This window comes from Phlebotomus papatasi, chromosome 2 (genome assembly GCF_024763615.1).
Source record: "Phlebotomus papatasi isolate M1 chromosome 2, Ppap_2.1, whole genome shotgun sequence".
Taxonomy (NCBI): domain Eukaryota; kingdom Metazoa; phylum Arthropoda; class Insecta; order Diptera; family Psychodidae; genus Phlebotomus; species Phlebotomus papatasi.
In genome coordinates, this window is record NC_077223.1 from 67267095 (window position 1) to 67290461 (window position 23367).

Sequence of the window (23367 nt, forward strand, 5' to 3'; positions counted from 1 at the left end):
CTCGTGAGGAGCTAAGAGTCGAGAAGTTCCTTCTTTGAGTTGAGAGGTCACAACTTCAATGGTATGGGCATGTTCAGCGCATGAATAGGAAAAGATTCCCCAGAAAAGCTATGTAAGCCATTGTGAGGAGGCGTCGACCTCGAGGCAGACCTAGGCCAAAGTGTCTACCTTGTGTCTGGGGTGTCTTTTTTTGTATATCAAGTGATCTAATTGAATACAATTAAAATGCGGATTTTGTTTTCTAAGAGAATGCTTCTTAGAAAACAGCATTTTTATTGCATTAAATAACTAAATTTAATAAAATTAAGATATAGATATATTGTATATTGATAAATTGCCATAATTTCGTGTGGCCTATCTTTGGTATATAAAATACCAGAATCAAACAAGATTGGAAAAGAAAATGTCTTAATTTTTATTTTGAAGTATCACTCATATAGGGGCGTGGCCTATTTTTTTTGGTATTTCTTGTAGGTATTTTTTGGTTTAGAGTTTAAGACTCTTGACACAAATTCAATTGAAATAAATTCTGTTTTTAATAGAAACTAGCTTTTAAACAGGATATCGAAAAATTGTTACAGGGGCGTGGCCTATTTTGGTATATGAAATAGTGAAATCAAAGATTATTAAAAGGCGGTATTTTATTTTAAAATTCATGTAAAGTGAGTTGGCCTCTATATATTAAATAGTTCAAATAATTACTATTGGAGATTGTTTACCCTACAAAAATGTCATATTAAAAAAATGACTAATGATTTTAAGATTCATAAAAGGGGCGTGGCCTATTTTTTTAAATATCAAACAAATAAATAAATACAATTAAAATAAAAATTTTGTTTAATAAAAATCCGCAGTTTCTAATCTAAACATTGAAATAATCCAAAAAACACTAAATACGCATTGTGAAATACTTTAAAAAAAAATTGTTTAACATATCTTTGGAACACGTTTTCTAACATTGTACCGAGGGGTGTCAGTTACAAAAACGGTGAAAGACCCAGATAGATCAAGACAACCAAAAAAATAAAAGGAACTTTCCAAAAATATTAAAAAAAAAATAAATTTTTGTTAAAAATACATCAAGGGGCGTGGCCTACCAAATGGGCGGAGCTTACCTGCAAAATACGAATTAAAGAAAATAATTACAGTAAAATCGAATGATACCATCAATTTTTACAACATTGCCTAAAACGTTCTTTTCTAATATAGATTTTCTTGTAATTATTTTTAATTATTCTTTTTTTTTTATTCTCCTAAAATTTTTATAGTCAAATTTTGCCGCACAAAAAAACTCTGTGCTAACACACACATCAAGATTTTAAGTCATTATTTCTAATCTTTTTTTTGCTTCTTTCAATCTATAGAATTGTTTTTATCAAAGGTAATTCTACTAAATATATAGTTTTTTTTTAAACTTGTAATTTGTTTTTTGTTGTTGTAACATATTCACACAATTCTACACTGGCAGTATAGATAAAATTGGATTTTCTAGTGTTTGTTTGCGTGTGTGTGTGTGTATGTGTGTGTGTGGATATATCTCAATAGTTGGGTGTATTTGGAGAATGAAAATTACCCATGATAATATTTCTACTAATTACACATCGACCATCACAGCCACATGGTGAAAATGTTCTAACTTTACTATCGAGGGTTGTTGCCTGAAAATGCTGCTGAGACGTTGTTGTTCGTCAAACGGACGTCTTAGGGCTCTTTTCCGGCGTCAGGGTGCTGCGTGTTGGGCCTGGTGTGAGATTATTCACAGGAAAGTCCAGCAGTGAACCCGTCTCGACATCATTCCGTGCATTTGAACTGCGCTGGCGACACAGGAACGGCGATGGAGATGGTGATGGCAATTGTGTCTGTGATTTTTTTCGTGTAAAATTCAAGAATTAGGGAGAGGTCAGTAAAACAATTTTTGAAAATCTTTTTTTCAAATAAATCATACAGATCTGGATCATATTTACTTTAGAACACTCACTTCTGTTTTAGAATAAGTTGTCTATGATTATTTGACCTTCAATTGACCTACAAACAAATTTTACGGATGTTTGTAGATAAAATCATTTAGTTTGGCTACAAATATAAAGATAATCCAATACCCTACAACTTCCCAGAACATTAAAAATTCATCTAAAGATCACAATTGGCGCCCCAATCGTATCAGTAATACAGTAGACTCTCTCTCAATCGGGAATATGGGGCGAAATGTCATCCGGTTTAGCGATAGAATTGAGCGTCAAAGCCTTTGTAAGTTCCACAATAAGCGCTCAATTATAAAGAATCACGATAAAATAGGAAGAACTACAGCGAATTTAAGTGAATTAGCTTCATAATTAAACGTGAAAATTGTCAACAAAATTTGTCGCCCGATTGAAAAAGAGCCGATTGAGTGAGAGTCTACTGTAATACTAATCATAAGACACGCGTGAAGTTAGCTAAAATTCTTTACTATCTCAACTTTTGTGGTTCGAGGTGGAATTCTACCTCGTCAGATCCGGCCCAAACATTTTGAATGTACAGTACACGTCTTAATACTTACAGACCATGAATATCATCGAATACCGAGTGATTTGGAAAGATCTCGTCAAACGATACTACATTTCAGAACACTAAAATTTAATACGATTTAACGGAAGGACAGCTTAATCAATTCGAAAATCCCATGTCGAATATTTCAAAAATTAGATAATGTTATTCGATCGAGACTTTTCCATCAATAAGTTCCACTTCCCAATCGATGTTCCCTCTCTGAGAGAAATCCGAAAAAGTTAAAATAACATTCTGGAAATGTTAATTTTACCCTGCATTATTGATCCAAAATCGGTGTAAATTTTACCCTTTTTAGGTGTATTAAGGGTTAAAGTTACCCTTTTTCATGTTAATTTTACCCTTAAAAAGGTGTAAAATTAAATGTTGATATATTTTTCACCTAAAAAGTTCTGAGGAAAAAAGGTTAATCGCACCCTCTTTTTTTCTCTCAGTGCTGACCGAAGCTATAATCGAAAATATCTTGAGCACACTGTATTTTCGGTGTTTATGAAGCGCTTTTGATAAAATTTTAATATGTTATATCCTGTACCGGTTAAGTCGTGACAGTCAAAATCCGGAACTCCAAAATCTCAAAAAAATAAAAATAAGAACCAAAGAGAAAAAATTCGAAATGGCAAAAATCCTGAAAGGGATGAAATCATACGGAGAATAATGAGCGGAATAATTTCCTAAAATACAGAACATCTCTCTTTGCTTTCTGCAAGCACGCGTACAATCGTGAGAGTGAGCTATGACAATTTTGAGAATTCGAGATCTTGACCCGTTTAGGATTTTGGTTTTTCGAAATTTCAAAATTTCAAACTTTCAACCCGTTCATGATTTTGGCTTTCGGGATTTTGGTTCTTCTGGATTTTGGCTTTCGGGATTTTGGGTTTTCGGGATTTTTATCCATTTGGAACTTTGACTCATTCGGGATTTTAATTTTTCAGAATTTCGATCCATTCGGAATTTTGGTTTTACGGAATTTCAACAAGTTTAATTCGGAATTTCGAACCTTTCGGGATTTTGGTTCTTCTGGATTTTGACCCGTTTAGGATTTTGGCTTTCGGGATTTTGGATTTTCGGGATTTTTACCCATTTGAAACCTCGACTCATTCGGGATTTTTCGGGAATTCAACCGAATTTCGGAATTTTGGTTTTACTGAATTTTAACCCATTCAAGATTTAGATTCATTCGGGATTTTGGCTTTTCGGGGTTTTGTCCGTTCAGGATTTTGGATTTCGGGATTTTGGCTTTTCGGGATTTTTATCCATTTGGAACTTTGACTCATTCAGGATTTTAATTTTTCAGGATTTCGATCCATTCGGAATTTTGGTTTTATGGAATTTCAACCCATTCGAAATTTAGATTAATTCGGGATTTTGGCTTTTCGGGATTTTCGGTTTTCGAGATTTTTACCCGGATTTTATCATTCGGGATTTTAATTTTTCGGGATTTGGATACCCATTCGGAATTTTGGTTTTACGGAATTTCAACCCATTCGAGATTTAGATTCATTCGGGATTTTTGCTTTTCGGGATTTCGACCTTTTCGGGATTTTGATTCTTCTGGATTGTGCCCATTCAGGATTTTGGCTTTCGGGATTTTGGGTTTTCGGGATTTTGGCTTTTTGGGATTTTTCCCTTTTTGGAACGTCGACTCATTCGGGATTTTAATTTTTCAGAATTTTGACCCATTTCGGCATTTTGGTTCTTTTGGATTTTGCCGTTCAGGATTTTGGCTTTCGAGATTTTGGCTTTTCGAGATTTTTACTCATTTGGAACTTCGACTCATTCGGGATTTTTGGTTCCCCGTGATTTCGACCCTTTTGGGATTGCGATTCATTTGCAATTTTGGCTTTTCAGGATTTTGACCCATTTGGAATTTCGACCCAATAAGGATTTTAGCTTTCATGATTTTGGCTTTACAGAATTTCGTCTTATTCGGGAATCTGGTTTTCCGCGATTTTGACTATTCGGGATTTTGAGCCATTCAGGATTTTGGATTTTCAGGATTTTGACTATTTCGGATTTTGCCTCAATCGGGATTTTGGCTTTCGGGAGTTTAGTTTTTCGGGATTTCAACCTATTCGAGATTTCGAATTATTGAGGATTCTGAGCTTTTCGAAATTTAGGCTTCCGAGAATTCGATCAATTTAGGATTTTGGATTTTCGGGTTTTCAACCCATTCGGGATTTTGACCGGGACCTATTGTATCGGAGTACGAGCCTTACTGCACCCTACTGATACCCCAACGATAACCCCAATGATAACTCTGTCTTTGGCGTTTATTGATTCTCTTTGCTTTTATTGGCCGAAAATCCTGAATCTTCTTCAACGGTCTCAACTTTTTTTTTGGACAAATGTTTTATTAGATTAATTGCCCATAGACTTTAAATATCACTGCAACTCCTTGTTATTTAAAAATTTCAGACCTTTGGGAACCGGGCTAAACCTCCAGTCTGAAACCTGGTAGTTAATATTTTAATTTATCTTTCAACAGAATTTAAGCAATCATAAGCATTTTTTAGCAAATCAGCTGTATCACAAAAAAACACATTTTTAATCGATTAAATAATCAAAATAATATAAAAAATATAAATTGAATAGATGCAAAAATTATATAAGAAAAAAACCTTTAACAAACCTTATACCAATAATGTATTTCAAAAATTTTAGCTCTTTTTTGCAAATGTTGTTTTTTTCATTATAGTGTTCATTTTATCGAGAAATTCTCAAAAAATTTAATTGTAAAGACAAATCAATCGAAGACTTTGGTAGTTCATCAATATTGTAGAATTTAATATAATCTTTCGATTGGCGTTTTAATAAATCAATTTGGTCAAAACAAAAAATAAATAAAAAGTGTTTATTTATTTACAAGTACGAGAAAAAACTCATATGGGTCATAAATATTTTCTATCTTCCCGTCTTTAAAGATTAAAAATCTTCTTAGAAAAACACTTTAAAATATTTGAAAATTTTGGATATATCTGTAAAAAAACGATTAAATATTTTAATAAATATGAATTTGTTCTAAAAACCTCTTTTCTTGAGAAATATTGAGTGTTCCAAGAATTCAGATCCAGTTCTGTATCATCGGAGGACTATCAATACTTTATTGTTATTTTGGCAGCAAGTCGCTCTCACGCATCCCTCATCAGTTGTTGGGCAGTCCAGGGCGCAGCAATCCTGCGATCCACTCCCATTGAGATCACTAGAGATACCATCTGAGGCCGCCAAACTGTTCAGCGCCTCAATTTCCACAAATTCCGGCTGAATTGTTGTGGAATGGATTCCCTCATTGTGGAAGAACTCTTTCACCTTTTCGGCAATCTTCATGTACTCTGACAAATTCCTGCATCTAATATGGGCTGACGCAATGATGCGATCTCCAGCCAATTGCCACACATGAAACTCATGTACAGCCAAAACTCCATCCACCTTCTCCAGGAGACGCTTCTGTATGGCATCCACCTGGATATGCGTGGGTACCGTCTGCAGCAGAATCAATGCAGATTCCCGCAACAGAGGCCACACGGAGTGCAGAATGAGAATCACAAGGACAATTGAAAGGGCAGGATCCATGTAGTACTTGTACTTCCACTCAGTCAACCAGACAACCTACAAATCCAGAAGCATCTTCATCATCACTTCCACCCACAATTCAGGGAGAAATTTATGTGTCTGTCTCTTTGGACAAATAGACTATGAGGAAATAGAGAGAGAGTGAAATTCACAGCACGTGACTTCTCTCATCTCATCCAAAGAAATGACGATGAGTCAGAAATGCAAACCTATTTTTGGTGAATTTAAATGTTTGAGGACGCGCAAAATGTGGCAAAAGACGCAATATTTATTGCGATAGCTTTCACAATCAGAGTTAAAATTAAACTTCGGGAAAATAGATTGAAGATTTCATTTAAATTGATCATACGGCAAACCTTTTAATAATTCTGCGGTAAATAAAGCTCAAAAATTTAAGTTAAAGTTTTAATATCAAAATTGAAGATATCTTCAGCAATTTATTACAAATATAATAGTAGCCAAATACAGAGCAAAAAGGGCTATTTTAAGTAGGATATCTGCATTTTGATGACACTTATACTAAGGTGGGGTAACTGGATCGTTTTCCGAAGAGTGCTACTTAAATGCTTGTTTTTGGGCTGATGAATTTTTTTTTTACTTCTTCTAAATCCATAGAATTATTCACTGTTTCATTCAGAAACATAATATAAAAAAATATATTAAAAATATTAAAGAAAATTTATAAAATAATAATAATACCGAATTATACTACTGAATAGAAATCTGAATACAAAAACAATGACGGAAACACAATTTCTTGTTTTTTTCATAATTTTCTTAATAACTGTCTTTATAACAATAACTTTTGTTTGTAAACATGTGTTCATAATTTCTCATGAGAATGAGCGAGAAGACTAGATCTAGATCTCACTCACTCTCATTGAAATGTCAAAAACATGTTTACTAAACAAAAGTCATTGTGCGTTGGGCATTACACACACTTACTGTGTTATTACACTTGCACATTAATTGTCGCTGGTGAGAGTCCAAATGTGTAATTTGTGTGTTTGAATCATTTTATATTCAAAATTTGAACTATTTTTTGATAAAAAGGTTGACTTGGCCCGCAAAATTTGATATAAATTGATTTATAGCATTAATGCGAAAAAATAATGCGATTTTCTCTTTAATTTTTTAATGTGAAAAAACCAGTGATAAGCCTAGATCAGCTTATAGAGGTGTGATTCCTTCGTTGCAAAATCGGATTGTGGCAAACTCGAACGATATTTATACATAAAATTGTATGAGAAATGCATAAAAGTGTCTGAAAATATTTAAAGTCGATTATCTCGGAAACTATGCGAGATAGAGGCCTCAAACTTTACATCCATTTAGACCCTCTTTCAGGCTTGATATGTGCAAAATTTCACTGGAAAAAAATTTCGCGACCCGCGAAAATCCGCGAAAAATTTCGCTGCCCGCGAAAATCCGCGAAAAATTTCGCGACCCGCGAAAATCCGCGAAAAATTTCGCGGCCGGCGAAAATCCGCGAAAAATTTCGCGGCCGGCGAAAATCCGCGAAAAAATTCGCGGCCCACGAAAATCCGCGAAAAATTTCGAGGCCCGCGAAAATCCGCGAAAAATTTCGCGACCCGCGAAAATCCGAGAAAAATTTCGCGGCCCGCGAAAATCCGCGAAAAATTTCGCGACCCGCGAAAATCCGCGAAAAATTTCGCGGCCCGCGAAAATCCGCGAAAAATTTCTCGGCCCGCGAAAATCCGCGAAAAATTTCCGGTTCGAACCGGATTAGAACCAGTTTTTCAAAAAAACTAATAACATAGAAATTATCGTACGCGCAAGTAGATATATTTTTTAAAAAACTTTATGAAGATATCTCTTTCCAAACCGGAGATATTGCGTACTACGGACGGCCGGACGGCCGGCCGGACCCGAAAATTGAGGCTTATCATTTTTGGCGTCAGGGATGTTCAAAACATATACCCTGTGAATTTTAGCTCGATCGGAGCACTTTTAGAAAATCAGAGTATCACAATAGGTGTGATTATGAAGGAATCACACCTAATATTTATGTTTTAGGTAAATTTAAACTTATTTTTGCAGGCCAAGTCCACTTTTTTTATCAATAAATAGTAAAACCCCAAATATTAAGTGACTCAAAGACACTAATAACATATTTGGACGCTCACAAGCGACAAATGATGTGAATCACATTAAAATTTTAATGTGCAAGTGCGATAACGCCGTTATATTCATATGTATTTATTTATTAGAAAATAACATAACTATCGAGCATCTCAAGTGGATCGACGAAAAAGATACGTTCCCCTTGGCGGAAAAGCTGCATATCGCGGAAAGAATCGAATTCAAAAGGGAGCTTTTTCTTTGGGAAAACAGTATAAAACCATCAGCGCCAAATAAGATTTATCATTTGCAGGTATATGTACTATTACTATATCAATCGCTATATTCTGCATCATTTTGTGGCAACTTATTAGAATGATTAGCTCAATTCAAGGCAACTAACAGATTTATAGTTTTTTTGTTTTGGCTTGTTATATCTATTTATATTGTTATTGGCTTCCACATATTAGAAAAGTGTGTAAATACTTGGATTATTGAAGAAAATCTAGATTAAATTAGATTTCAGTTTATTTCATGCCTTTTAGATCTACAGATCTCTTCTTAAATCTTTCCGGACCGCAGCATATGCTGCAAGCCAATTTCACAATTTTTTAATCAAAAATATCTTTGCTCAGGAATTAATTGAGGTCCTACAAAAAATATCTTACATTTGGACATCCTTATAGTTTGTAATAAACACTGTAAAAGCTTACAGTGTTTCTCTAATTAGTTTTTTTAAGATTTTTAATATGTATTGTGTTCCCAATTCTTCTTAATTTTTGTGGTAGATTATTATAATTTATAATTGCTCTATATTTTACAGAACGTATTCCGAATTTTGTAGTTCTAACTTTCTGAAAGTTTAAAATTTAAAAATTTGAAAGTTTTATCTCCACAATCAAATAAGTTCCTTCAATATCCTTAAGAAATTTTTTATGTTCAAAGCAGTAAGGTGTCTGATATAGGGGAAAAGCTCATAATTTTGACCAGTTTCTTATTTTGGACACTTTGAGATTAAAATTGGACACTAAAAATAAATTGATTGAAATCATGGATTTTAATTTCAAAACTTGATGAATAATGAATTTTGTCTAAATACTTGTTCTTTTTGGAAGATTTTAACACTAAATACGTTAAATTTTGAATAGGATTTGAGTTGAAATTGCTTTGTTGAAAATTCAATGTGAGCAATTGCTTACGAGAAATGACAGAACTTCGTGTTTACTTAAGTCTTATTTAGCTGTGGTAAAGTACTAACAATGTTTCTTCGTTTTTTTTTGAGTGATATTATTGAATATTCATAGAATATTGTGTTGATTCACGTTAGTGGTGATTTGTACATTTGATCTGAAGTGAGATTTGCCTTGTGAATTAGATTTTTCGTGTGAAAAATGGGAAATGTTTTAAGACATTTACCAGTGAGGTGATGGCTCTTATTTTGGACAGGTGTTTTTCTCACGAAATTTCGTGAAGTTTTAGCTTTTGTGATGACTAGGTTGGACAAATGCCTGGAGAAACAAAGGAGCATCATCTCTACGAAAGAGATGTAGCGAGAAAAGCCTTGAAAGGCTCCCGGAAAGGTCAGGGAATGAGCGAATCCGCACGTACTTGGAGCACCGAAGTCAACTCACTTTAATGAATGATATGGAAAGTTTCCGGGCTTCTTGTGACATTCTACGGTACCCTTACATGAACAGGAAGAGGACTTGGTAAGATTGGTTCATCAAATGAAGAACAATGGGCATCCTATTGAGGCGGATTAGCTGTCCAAATTTACAGCCAAGTTGGCCAAATTAATATACAAGTTGTCCAAAATAAGAGCCAAGGTCACCTCTACTTATCAATTCATTTTTAAACGTATTAAAACTAATTTTAGTAAAAATAAGACGATAAATAGCTTGACAAGTTTCTAAACAAGTCTTATGAAAAGAGAGTAACAAAAAAAGTCAATTAGTATTGAAAATATCGAACTTCAAACTTGGAACATCGATGCTTATAAGCAGACTGTCCGAAATTATGAGCCCTTATCCTACATTTGTTAGAAATTTTCTGAAATGAATTTATTTCATTCGATTTTAATTTATTTCAAATTATGTTTTTAATATAGATCAAAATTATTTAATGCACTGCATAAGAACAAATAATTAACAAATGCTAGTATTTTACTCAAATGACGGTTCTCTAAAATGAAATTACTGAGCCCACATTTCACTCTACGTGATTAAAAGCAATTTGTTTCTCTAAATGTTTTCATCAAAATTCCAAATTGGTTGCTTCCAACCCAAAAGCACTTACAAAACTGTTGCATATATAATAATTTCTATTAGGTGTAATCGTTTCTCTCCACAACGAATTTTCCCACCAAAAATGCACATTAATCTCTGCCAACAGCGAGACTTCTGCGTAATCAAACATTACTTGAGCAGCATTTTAATCTGTATACACACTTCATTACAAATTCTAAATGGGTTAAATTACACTGTAGTTGAAATTACTCTTCTATTTTTTTTCGTGTCACCATGAGAAGCACATGTTTATTAAATTTGCCATGTGAGTTTTTATCTTCAATCTACACGACAATCTGGAGTTGTATTTTTTTTCATTTGAAAACTCTGATTGAAGCTTTAAAATAAATCGACACCTTGAACCATCTCTAGCCACTATTTTTTTTTAAATTTAAACTTGAAGTCTCTCATCAATGTCTCAATTGCATAAAAAAATTGTATTCAATGTTAATAGAAATTCAATATTTGGCCTTTGAATATTCGTGAGAATATTTTTGTTGATATATAAAATTCTTTCTCGATGACACGGAAAATGATAAAAATGTAATGCAAAAATTCAAAGAATTGTTGAGTGATAAAAATAATAACAATTTATAACTCACCAGTGCACTAATTACGACAATGACACTTCCAAGAGCATCACTGAGGACATGCAGAAAGGCCCCTCGCATGTTCATTTGCGAGGAATCGTGACTATGTCCCGAGTTCTTCTTCAATTGTTGCGCCGATGGATTCTGCTGATACACGAATGAATTGTTCTCGTTATCATCCGTATTTGTTAAGCGTGTCAATTTATTTCGAGATCGTGATAAGGAGTGAGAATGTCCGTGGCCTCCGTGTTCTGTTGAAAATTTTAGAAGAAAAAAAAACATTCAATTTTTTCCACAAATTTTCACTTTACTAGAGAAAATTGAACCTACCATAGAGTAAAAATAAGCCTACAACATTGACTAGGAGTCCAACACATCCAACAATCACCAAGAGTTTTGGTTCGTGAATTCGTTCTTCCTCAATGAACCTTTACCAAAAATAGATAAATAAATGAACTTTAGTCATTTTAATAAATAAATTCACTGAGTGAGAGAAATCCGAAAAAGTCAAAATAACATTTCGGAAATGTTAATTTTACCCTGCAGTATTGATCCGAAAACGGTGTAAATATTACCCTTTTTATGTGTATTATTGGTTAAAGTTGCCCTTCTTTCATGTTGATTTTACCCTTAAAAGGTGTAAAATTAACATTAAAAAATATTAATATATTTTTACACCCAAAAAGTGTTAAAGTTATGACGAAAAAAAGTCAATCACAGCCTCTTTTTTTCTCAGTGTTGAAACTTATGAAATACATTTTTTCCATCCAGGATCGAAACGCTAGACAAAGAAAATAAATTCAATAACAAAAAAAATAGACCAAACTCCCGCCTTTAGGGAAAGTTTTGGTTTCGCACATAATCAGACTTCGAACACTTAATATTTTTCCCATATTCCTTTCATGAATCTGGCCTTAGTGGCAATATATTTTAATAGCTAGAGTTTCTGAAAAACTAGATCGTATTCATTAAAGGAATATAGAAAAATTATGAAGTATTCGAAGCCAGTGTTTGCGAAGCCTGAAAGCCTTCCCCTATTTGCATTGAATTTCCACACGGTCGACAACCAGAAGTAAATGATATTTATTTCCTTATAGCAGAAGCACTTATTAAGTATCACCAAAAAATAATTTTTGGCCACGCCCCTTCTCAAAATCCATAACCAATTTAAGATTTTTAAATTAATAAAAGGTTTATGTAATACACTGCCCTATACCAAATTTCATAAAGATCGCTTTAGCAGTTCTTGAGTAATTCGTTGTCAAAACAGCGATTTTTCGGAAGGATAAAGGCTTTTTTACAAGGACTCCCAGTGTTTATCGTCCTGTCTCCAGGCAATTTTTTAATCTTATATCAGTGCCTACAAAATCCGCCAACTCCCGTTTGTGGCGATTCCGGGACCAGCGCCCATATAATTTTGACCATTCTCCTTTCATATGTTCTTAGTCTTTTAGTATTTAAATGAGTTTTAATTTTTTTGCTTAATTTTTTAATGTCAAATGTGGTTATTGTAAGAATCATGAAATTGTAATAATGGAAAGGATTTACATTTAGCTTCTACTCAATCCCGGCAACCTCAGCAAAGACAAAAACCAAATTCATTATTGGGGAAAAAGAATAACTTTGACTAATCGCCGCTGCGATCGCTAGTGTCACTTCAAGGTTAGCAGAACTCAGCTGAAAATATATATATTTTAGCTGAATTGAAATCGCTTAGCATTTGGTGCCCGCTGGGAATTTGACTCTTCTGGAGAGATTTTAGGACAATAACAGTTTAATTCGGCAACAATTTAGCGAAAAAAGTGTTATGCCGAACAACATGACAGAGCAGGTAGCAACGTAATCATCTTGCCAATCAGGCATGTGTTTATATTTGATTTTATTAAGAAATAAAAAAGTATTAAGAATTATAAATAATATTTTAAAGACATCAGGATAACTGCTTAAAAAGTGCTTAGTCGAAAGTCCTTAATTAAGTTCTTTAGTTTAAACCCTTTCCATGTCCTTAATAGAAACTACTTAATTAAGGACTTAGTGTCAAAGGAGAGTTATGTCATATCAGTTGTACTATTCGACACAAAGCGCTGACATTTGTCTCATTTTCATATATATTTTTTAAGTTAAGAACTTATTAAATACTTAAAAAGTATTTAAAATGTTAACCGGGTAGCCAAAAGTGCTTACTCCACCCTAAAGTAAAATACCTTGTTTTTCAATAAAGACAATAATTTATTGTCAATAAGGATAATTACCGGCAAAAACAATTAATTTAAATTTTCTTTATTTCAAAAGCGAAAAATCGGGCAATTTATGTGCAAATAATACCATTTTATATTAACTTTTAAAGCTTTAAATCTTGAAGTTTTAAAAAAAATAAACAACACAATTGTCGAACAAAACATTTATAGAATTCAATAGCCATGGTAAAGCTTTTTTCTCAAAGTTTAAGCTTCGATTAAGAACCAAAGGGTATCACAAAATATCGATTATCCCCCATTTCTCACACTGCATTTTCAAATAAAATTTGTAAATATAGAAAAACAAATATTTTTCTTTTTAATTTACCTTTTGCATGCCTCAATGGTGATACTGAAGCAAAGTGCCACGAGGAAGACAGCATTAACAAGAGCGCCGAGTACCTCAGCTCTGGCCCATCCAAATGTATTTTTAGACCATTTCTTTGGTGACATCTGCAAAAAGACAACCCCTTTGATGACTATCCAAAGTCCAGACAAAATTAGCTAAATGAGGGTCTCACCTTTATCGACAAAAATGATATTACAAGAGCCGCAATATCACCCAACATGTGAAAACTATCGGCTACCAGAGCCATTGAATTCGTCACGTAGCCCACGACAATTTCCACAAAGAAGAAAAATGCCGTAAGCCACATCATCGTCAAAAGACGACATTTTTTCCCAGAAAACTTTCCCATCGTCTACAATTACTTTTTTTTAAAAATTTCTTAAACACCAAAATGTCCACAGGGTCCTTTGAAGAAATAATCAAGAAAAAAGAAACAATCATTGCAAAGTCATAAATCAGTATATCACAAAAAAAAATTGCAAAATCCATGAGTCACGGAATTTATCATTTTAACGCAAATGCAAGTATTTAGGAGTAATTCTTGGGAAAAACGTGTTTCAAATAAATAGAAAATTATCAGCAATGGGATAATCTCTATATTATCCATTTGTTTGTAATAAATAAAGTGTGCAAAAGTTTGCACGAAAAAAAAACGCCATGGAAGTTAAAAGTTTCTTATCAGTGTTGATGAAAGGTTAATTTATCAGAGAGTGAGAGTAATTGAGCTGGCAATTCACTTGAGATTATCAGATTCTACGTCTACGTCTACATTGTTTCACATTTTTGTCATGGTCATCGATATAGACTCAGAGAAAAAATCAGCGGAGATTCTTTACAAAGATGTATGATACCTATATCTTACCTCCAATATACACAAAGTCAATGAAAAGTTACAAAAACAAATTCTATCTTGTTAAAACAACTAACATTTTATATTAAGAATTCATGATTTGATAAATTGTCTTCCAAAATTCCGGGAATTAAAATAATTAGAAATACGTAAATAATATTAATAATAAAGAATTAGAGAATCTTTTTCAAACAATTCCAAAAATTAAGGAATTTAACCCTTTATATACGAGAGAATAGTCGCACTTCACAGATTTTTTTCCTATATTTTCCAGAATTACAAAAAAAAGATGTAAACATGTTCATCAACAATTTAATTTTATTAATTTAAATTGTTATTTATCCTTGAATTAAGGCATTCCTTTAACTAGGGAAATTTTCGAATCTCAGGAGAGCTTTTTCGAAAACGTGATTCTGCTGCTATGACAATGCCATTTGAGCTCACGTAGCATTATTTTCTTCACATTATTTCAAATTTCTGGCAATTCCAATGACAATGAATTTTATTAAATAAAAGAACCATGACGATCTATATTTGTGTAATATCATTAATTGAAAGAATTTTATTAAAAAATCAATTGCATTTTCGAACTCATGTGATATGAGAAAAAAGCTCGATTGGCATATTGTCAGGTTTCGAACTCACGTATGACGATGCCACAAAAATTCGCAGCACCGAAAGAGTTTGGGGTTCGAAAGGCCATGTAAAATCATTGTAAATTCCACAAAAAACGGTCAAATATTAAAAATCACGAAAAAAACAAGAGGAACTACAGCGAATTTGAACAAATTTGCTTCATAATTAAACTTGAAAATTGTCAACAAAATTTTGCGCCTGATTGAAAAAGAGCCGATTGACGCTCTGGCAATGCCATATGACAAATTGGGTTTGAATCTCGGGAGAGCTTTTTCGAAAATGTGATTCTGTAGCCGTGACATTGCCATTTCAGCTAACGTGGCATTGTCAGAAGTCACATATTCGAGATTTCTGGCAATTCAAATGACAATGAATTCTGTTAAACAAATTAACCAAAACATACTGTATTTGCATAATATCACTAAGTAAAGGGATGTCATTAAAAAAAATCAGTGAATTGAATTTTCGAACTCATATGATATGACAAAAAAGCTCGACGATTGGCATTGTCAGGTTTCGAACTCATGTGTGACAATGCCACGAAAATTACAGAATTCCCCTACTGGTCAGCAAAACAAAACATCTTTTTTACTGCTCATTTACTTTTAGCCTTTGGAAATGTGAGTAAAAATTAATTTTCTTACTGATAAATAACCCTTTCATTCAGGGTTAAAAGCAACTTCCTATAAGACAACATTTTTATTAAAAAGCGTTTCATTAAGGAATGTTCTTCGTTTAAGGGATGCAATTTTATTGCTCTGAAGTTGATATCTCTTACCGTTTGAATTTTATATGGGTCAAAAGACTGAAAAAATGCGAAAAACAGTATTTTTAAAATAAAGCTATTACCGTTACTTTTCCGAACCATCACCGATTATGACCAATGCAGTCGAGTTCAGAATTTCAAGAGCTTTCAAAAATGTCCAAATCCGTTAAAGATTAGGCCCTCCAGGTTGGTTGACCTTTGATCTTGAATAATTCAAGATAGCGATTTTTCTGTTGATAGGTGTCTAAGGACGAAATTTTCAGCTGGACTACCTCCAAAACATTTCCAAAAATGAACGAAATCGCCAGGGCCAATTTTTTGCAAAGTTCGAAAAAACTCATTTTTTGGAGAATAGGGAACGCATGAAAAGGGATGGAGAAATACTAAAGAGGTCGGGTTTAAGATAAGGTCATTTGAGGAGAGGTCATCGAAGACCGGAAGTTGATATCTCTTACCGTTTGAATTTTATATGGGTCAAAAGACTGAAAAAGTGCGAACAAGTTTTTTTTTTATAAAGAGCTATTTCCGTTACTTTCCCGATCCATCACCAATTATGACCGATGCAGTAGGGTTCAGAATTAAAAGATCTTTCAAAAAAGTCCAAATTTAACAAAATCCGTTGAAAATTAGGCCCTCCAGGTTGGTTGAACTTTGACCTTGAATAATTCAAGATGGTGATTTTTCCGGTGATAGGTGTAGAAGGATAGAATGTTCGGTTAGACTATCTCCAAAACATGTCCAAAAATAAAAGAAATCGCCAGGGCCAATTTTTTGCAAAGTCAAAAAAACATGTTTTTGGAGGGGTTAGAAGAAGTGGGGGGTAATTTGGGTAAGTTAGTTCGATAGAGAATATTGACTTGTGGGGGGGGGGGGGGGGGTCCGGAAGACCGGAAGTCAATATCTCTTACCGTTTGGCAGCCAGGATGGAGAAGTTGAAAAAAAAACACGATTGTTAAAACTGCTCTCTCTTGGAGTTCGAGCAGTTAAAAAAAAAGAATTTACACAAAAAAAAGTTTTGTTTTTTTCTCAAAACTGGCCCAGGTTTTTCAAAACGTTTTCGGATATGTTTTAAAGGTCTTAGAGGTAGCCCAGACAAACATATCGTCCATATCTATGACCAGAATATTCGCCATTTTGATTTTTTGGAGGTCAAAGCTCAACCACTTTAGAGGGCTTATTTTTTAACCGATTTACTTAAATTTGGAGTTTTTTTTTTTGGAAAGGTCTTGAAATTTCTTACTCGACTATACCAGTCTCAATAAATAATGAATTGGTCAACTAATCGCAATTAATTTATGTTTTTCGAATATTTGAATCGATTAATAAATCGCTTAAAATTTCCCCCAAAATAGTTAAGGAGCAATAATATTGAATTTCGGATGAAAACCAGTTATCGGTTATGAATCGGTTCAACCTTGTCGTTGAGAAATACGATTTTTTTAACTTTTGAGCTTGAAAAACTGTTATTATAGTTATGATTCAACAGTATTTTCGTATATAGACGAAACGTCCGCCTAAGGCAACCTATAAAACATGTCGAAAAATTAAAAAAAAAAATCTCACGAACCGTCGTTTCGAGCAATCCTTAAAAAGAACATGAGTTTTGAAGGAATAGGGGTGAGATATGGGGAGAAAATGAGGGACATGTTAATGGTCACTTATGGTAGGGGGTCCCCCGAAGACCCCATGTTTCCATCTCTAACCGTTTGGACTCTAGGCGTGGTAAGGGATAGACAAGCGGCGTGACATCAAAGAACACGAAACTTCAGATTTGCAAAATTCTAGTAAAATATAACCCCTTAGGGGGGGGGGGGGATAATGAGGCGATCTAAAAAAAAAGAATCTCGAGGGATTATCTCGCTTTCTATATGAAGTTCGAGCAGTTAAGTTATTTTAAAATGGGAGCCTAAAATATTTTCATAAAATTTTAATCAATCAAACCAAACTTTTCGACTAAAAATTTAAGAACTAAAAACGATTTAATTTTAATAGCTAGTCTTAAACCACACATTTCCTGGAAATATTAGGTTAGACTCATTAAAGAAATATGTGAAGTGTTCAAAGCCAGAGTATGTGCGAAGCCTGAAAGCGTTCCCCTATGTTCGTATCAAAAGATTTTATTGTCATAAAATTGAATTGCTCTAAATCTAAACTAAACAAACAAAATAGTCTATCGCATATGCATTTTCCTACTTAAATAACCTGTTTTTAGTCTGAACGGCTTAATTTATACTCCCCAGAAACATCTATATTTTTCCTAAAGTTTAAATTAAGTTAATTTGTAACAATTTTTTTTGCTAAATCCTATAAAACCGATTAACACATTTTCTTACAAAAAAAATGTCTATTCTATCCTATTCTTAACTTTCCACATTAATAAACTTTGCTTTCTGAACTTTTGAAATGAACTAACAAAATTCATGAAGTTTTATTGACTTTCTTCGCACAAAACTTTTTTTTTTTTTGGGAAAAGTTATTGAACACAAGAACCCTGCACAATAAAGACAGAGGGCAATTCCCTTTTGGAAATAGCAATTTGGAAGAAAATGCATTCAATTGACTAAAACAATTTTGCGTAGCAACGCCTCAAACAAGGGGGAAATCGTGTTTGGCTTTGACTGTAATAATACCCCACAAAGAAATCATGCCACAAAGGAAGTGGCACATTTTGGCGAGTTCTTTGCTCCCATGGATATGGTTAGAATGTTTACTGGAAAATTCGAAAAGGCCCATTGAGAGGGTGACTTTTGAAATTAAATTGCGGTCAAGATGAAGATTAATAATGGGATGACCCAATAAACTTGCACAGAATATTTGTCTCACATGTTTGCTCAGGGAAAAGCGTGACCAGCGTGATAAGAGCCAGAAAGAAAAGTAAACATGACATGTGTCATTGCGTCACGTCTTCAAAAGTTACTACACAACTAATCACGGTAGTGAAAATTTCATAAATGGCAAGAATGTTAGATTAAGAAAATTAGGTGTTTTGTTGCATATAATGGTATCTACACAATAGAGAAATTTATGTCCATATTTGAAGAGTTTTTCCTGCTCAAGCGTAGGGAATTCACTTCAATATGAACATAAATTTCTCTAGTGTGTAGAGGTCATAATATAACCTAGAAAATCTTTTACAAGTTCATAGAGAATCTTTAAAATTTAAAAGAATACATGATATTTTTTAATAAAAGAAATTTATGTCCAACATTCAAGCAAATTGCCTACACGCTACACCTGTGTAGGAAAATTTCTGAATTTGGAAATAAATTTCTGTAGTATGTAGAGGCCATAAATTTGTTATAATCCACTTTTTTGCAACCTGTCATCGACTTGGAGCTTACACGGTAAGAGATATCAACTAACGATCTTCGGTAACCTCCAATAAAAAACATTATCCCCCGACGTTTTTTCTTTTCCCCACAGCCCCTAAAACCCCTTCCAAAACCATGTTTTTTGGTTTATTTCGAAAACGGATCCTACGATTTATTTTATTTTTGGATATTTCTTAAGAGGTGGTCCAAACGGTTATTTCACCCAACATACATACTGTAGACTCTCGCTAATTCGACTCTTTAAGATCGAACTACTTTTTAATTCGGGTAGCAGTTACATTTCAAAAAAGTTTGTTGTCATTTTTCAAGTTTGATTATGATTTACCAAATGAAGCAAATATGCTCAAATTTGCCATGGTTTGTCTTAGTTTTGATGTAATTTTACATTATTATGAAGTTTTAATGCAATTCACAATAAGTAAGAGTATGTAAACTCAATATTTGTATGCAGATGGTATGCAGATGCTAATTCGGGTGACATTTTGGTACCAAATGACCGAATTTGAGAGTCTACTGTACCTATGATCTAAAAAAATCGCCATTTTGAATTTTTGACGAAAAAGGTTTTTAGTACTTTAGAGGACCTATTTTTCAACCGATTTGATTAAAAATAGATTTTTTGAAAAAGTTTTGAAATTTCCAAATCCGCTGCATCGATTACAATCAGTAATAAATCGGTAAAGTATTTTTTTTTGTTCCGCCCCTTACCTATTTTGTAGGTCTAAAGCTCAAGGGCTTATTTATGACCAGAAACCATTTCTAAAAAAAAGCTAAAATGATATAATAAACAATATTCACATAGAATGATATGCATTTACAAATTACCTTCCTATAAAATTGAGATAGATTAAAATATGTCTCTCAAGGTAAAGTACTCGTAAATTACTTATATTTCTTAAATGTTCTTTTCTCTGTCCGTAAATTTGTAACCCAACTAGAGGCTAAATGGTAAGAGATACGAACTTCCAATCTTAGGGGACCCCCCTCCCATAAGTTAAGCAAATGATTTAATGATCATTATTACGACCATCATTTTCCCTCCCCCTCTCAAACCATGTTTTTTGGTTTATTTCGAAAACGGATCATACGATTTCTTTTATTTTTTGATATCTTTTGTCTGTTTTGGAGGTAGTCCGAGTGAACATTTCGTCCATACAAATCTATTACCTAAAAAATCGCCATCTTATATTTTTGAAGGTCAAAAATTAAATTAAATAATTAGTAAATTAATTGTGAGAGCTTATTTTTCAACCGATGTGGTTAAATTTGGATTTTTTGGAAAGGTCCTGAAACTGCTAATGAAACGGTAAAATATCCGTAAATTACTTATCTTTCTCTGGTTTACTTTTTTATTTGTACGTATGCTTATACATATTTGTAAACTCGTGCCAAATCATTTTAAAATGCACATTTATTTACTAATTTTCTATTTTGGAATGCTTTTATGATTTATGAACCAATAAACACAAAAAAAATCCATGGGAAAGAAAATATTCACAAAGAGATCTATCTCATGAGATCGAGCATTTGGCAAAGGTAGAACGCTTTGCTATCTTTTACTTTTTTAATCTGAAATTATATTTTATCTTACTCTTAGCTTTATATTTTAAAATTTATTTTAGCCTAGAAAATTTTCAGCGTTTTAAAATTTTACTTTAATAATCAAACGGGATTTAGTCAAAAAAATTGTAAAATTTTAACAATGAAAAATCTTATAAAACTTCAGAGGTTATGATTTACGGAAAGATTTCAAAAATCTTATGAAAAAAAATATAAAAGATACTTCAATTAGTATTCAAAATACCCAAATTCATAAGACAAGAATGTTGAAATGTTTTTGACATTTAACCCTTTAACGACGAGACACTTTTTACGGACTGAAAATCAATAATAAAAATTAAACTGAGAAACATAATCAATGATAAGTCTTACATCTAACCTTGGAAAGTTCAACCGAGTCTGATTCGGTGTATTTTGTGCTTCTATGAACGATAGGGACAAAAATAGCCTAAAAATTTAAGTATCTTTTCTGACAATACCAATGAATAATATTTTTCACTTTAATACAAAATATAACGTATGAGTATTGTAGATTTTATTGCCAAAAGGATTTTGCTTAAAAAATATTAGAAGCATAAAAAATAAATAAAATCATTTATGAATTTGAGAATTTAAAAATTCGCCATTTTTGAGCTTAAATATTTACTACATAGCAAATAGCTAGAGACTTGCAAAAACTAGTCTAGATTCCTTCAACCTTCTACTTTACAATTAATACAACAAACATCAGATAAAAATTACTTTGGGTAGTCAGGAAAAATTATTTTCTTTATGGGGCACCGGTGTTCCAATCGTCCTTAAAGGGTTAAATTAAAGGTTAAAAACGTTAAAAATTTTTAGGTTAGACCTAACACAACCACAATTTCAGTATCCCGCGAGCACCAAATGCTAACCGTTTTTAATTCAGTTGAATTCTACTAACTTTAAAACGACACTCGCGAGGTAGTGCCATTTCCTCATATTTGGTTAGCAAATTCTCTTCGGCGACTGCTGACCGGTCAGCATATTTTTGCTAATCTATTCAGCGAAAATATTCTGAAAACGCTGCTTTTTCTGTTAACTGTGCTTCCTGGGTAATTCAGTCTTTTTTAAACAAGAGGAATGATTTAAAATTTTATGGTTATAATAATGAAATCTCTTTTTTATGCGTTGTTATAACCCTTTTGACAAGGAGGTCCATCAGTTTTTTGGCCTCAAACAGATGAAAAGTGTTAGGTTAGGTTATCTCTAACCTCAAAGATACAAAAGTACATTTTGTCTGATATAAGAAAATCTTAATCTATCAGGAAGAGGATTTTTTTTAAATCCTCTTCCTGATGTATGCAAAAATTACGTAGCCACTGAACTAAAAAAAATCCATTTTCTGTCTGCACATAACCTTACTTTTTCAAGGTTAAGCAACACTCAACCTCAAATTTTTAAAATAACGTCTTTACCGAAAGAAAAGTATTAAAGTACTATTAAGTGGAATATGAATAATATATCAAAGGGTTATCTTATTATCTTTCCTTCGAGCTTAGCTAATTTGCAATCAAAAGACTTTGTATAGAATTTATAGAACATTCTGTATCTAGCAATTTCTTTATCCATCTACTTTGTAGCTTCCTATTCATAGTATTTTTTCATTGTTCTGGAGAATTCTTAAGAGAACAACTAACGTGGCAATTCTGGGAAAAGCTCTCTGGGGACTTTAACTGACTCACTCTTGGGGAACTTTGGAAGACTCTATCGTTCCCTGAAGACTCTCTACAATTCACTTAATGAGAGAATAACCCAATATCAGGCACTTGGTCGTTATATCGTCTAATTGGAAAGAATCTAATCTAAGCAATCGAAACACAAAACAATTTCTCACTCACAAAAATATTGTGTTGGTTACTACGGCTTTTTGGAGCAATTGTGATTCAATTTACTCAATTTTATCTTGACTCTCTTTGGTGTATTATAGTTTTGTGGTTGTCTCGACGTCCTCTTTTGATTTCAACTGACGCAATTTTTACTTAACATATCGTGAATGAGATAAAAATTGAATTGTGTAAGAGCGCAAAAACCTCCAAGGCAATGGATGACAAGAACATAATTTTTTGGTACCGCGTGCAGAAAAGCCAGAATCACTTTGTTCTTTGTCTCTCCCGCAAAAAAAAAGATATTAGCCCTCAATGGACTTTCCATGGGGAATTTCCACGCACAGTTTTCCCCAAGAATTCCCTCCCCATGCGAAATTGGAGTTTGGGGTACAAGGGAGGCAGAGGCACTTACAATACACTTCTGATATTGAATCCAGTGTTAGTTGTAGTAAGCGAAGATGTCTCAATTAAACACATATTCCCATGATTTTTCACTAATTTTCCTACACTTTCAGCATCACCATCATTTGCCCGATGCACTCCTTTGTCTCACTGAATCCTGTAACACCCGAAAATAGGCTAAAATCACCTTTTTCCAACTCACGAGTTCACTCACTGATTTTTCGTCGTACAATAAAAAAAAATCTATTTGGAAATCTGACAGGTCATCGTGGCAAATCGCAGAAACTCAATCGAATTGGCGCTGCGGTCGGAAA

At 33.2% G+C, this 23367-nt stretch overlaps 1 protein-coding gene across 1 annotated transcript; it reads right to left on the bottom strand.

The window, feature by feature from the left end:
• Positions 1-1210: 1210 nt before the first annotated feature.
• Positions 1211-23308, bottom strand: LOC129803943 (proton-coupled zinc antiporter SLC30A1). Its single transcript, XM_055850837.1, has 7 exons — positions 23064-23308; positions 13833-14065; positions 13640-13764; positions 11405-11502; positions 11087-11325; positions 5647-6153; positions 1211-1859 (listed from the first exon to the last, which is right to left on the bottom strand). The coding sequence occupies exons 2-7, from the start codon at positions 14007-14009 to the stop codon at positions 1689-1691; spliced, it is 1317 nt and encodes a 438-aa protein (XP_055706812.1). The 5' UTR covers positions 14010-14065; positions 23064-23308; the 3' UTR covers positions 1211-1688.
• Positions 23309-23367: the final 59 nt, after the last annotated feature.

Coding starts and splice junctions, on each gene's coding strand:
- LOC129803943 (XM_055850837.1), bottom strand. CDS start 14,009: ATGGGAAAGTTTTCTGGGAAAAAATGTCGTCTTTTGACGATGATGTGG. Junction 13,765..13,832: donor TATCATTTTTGTCGATAAAG/GTGAGACCCTCA, acceptor GTCTTTTTGCAG/ATGTCACCAAAGAAATGGTC. Junction 1,860..5,646: donor GCTGCCAAAATAACAATAAA/GTATTGATAGTC, acceptor AAAAAATCACAG/ACACAATTGCCATCACCATC.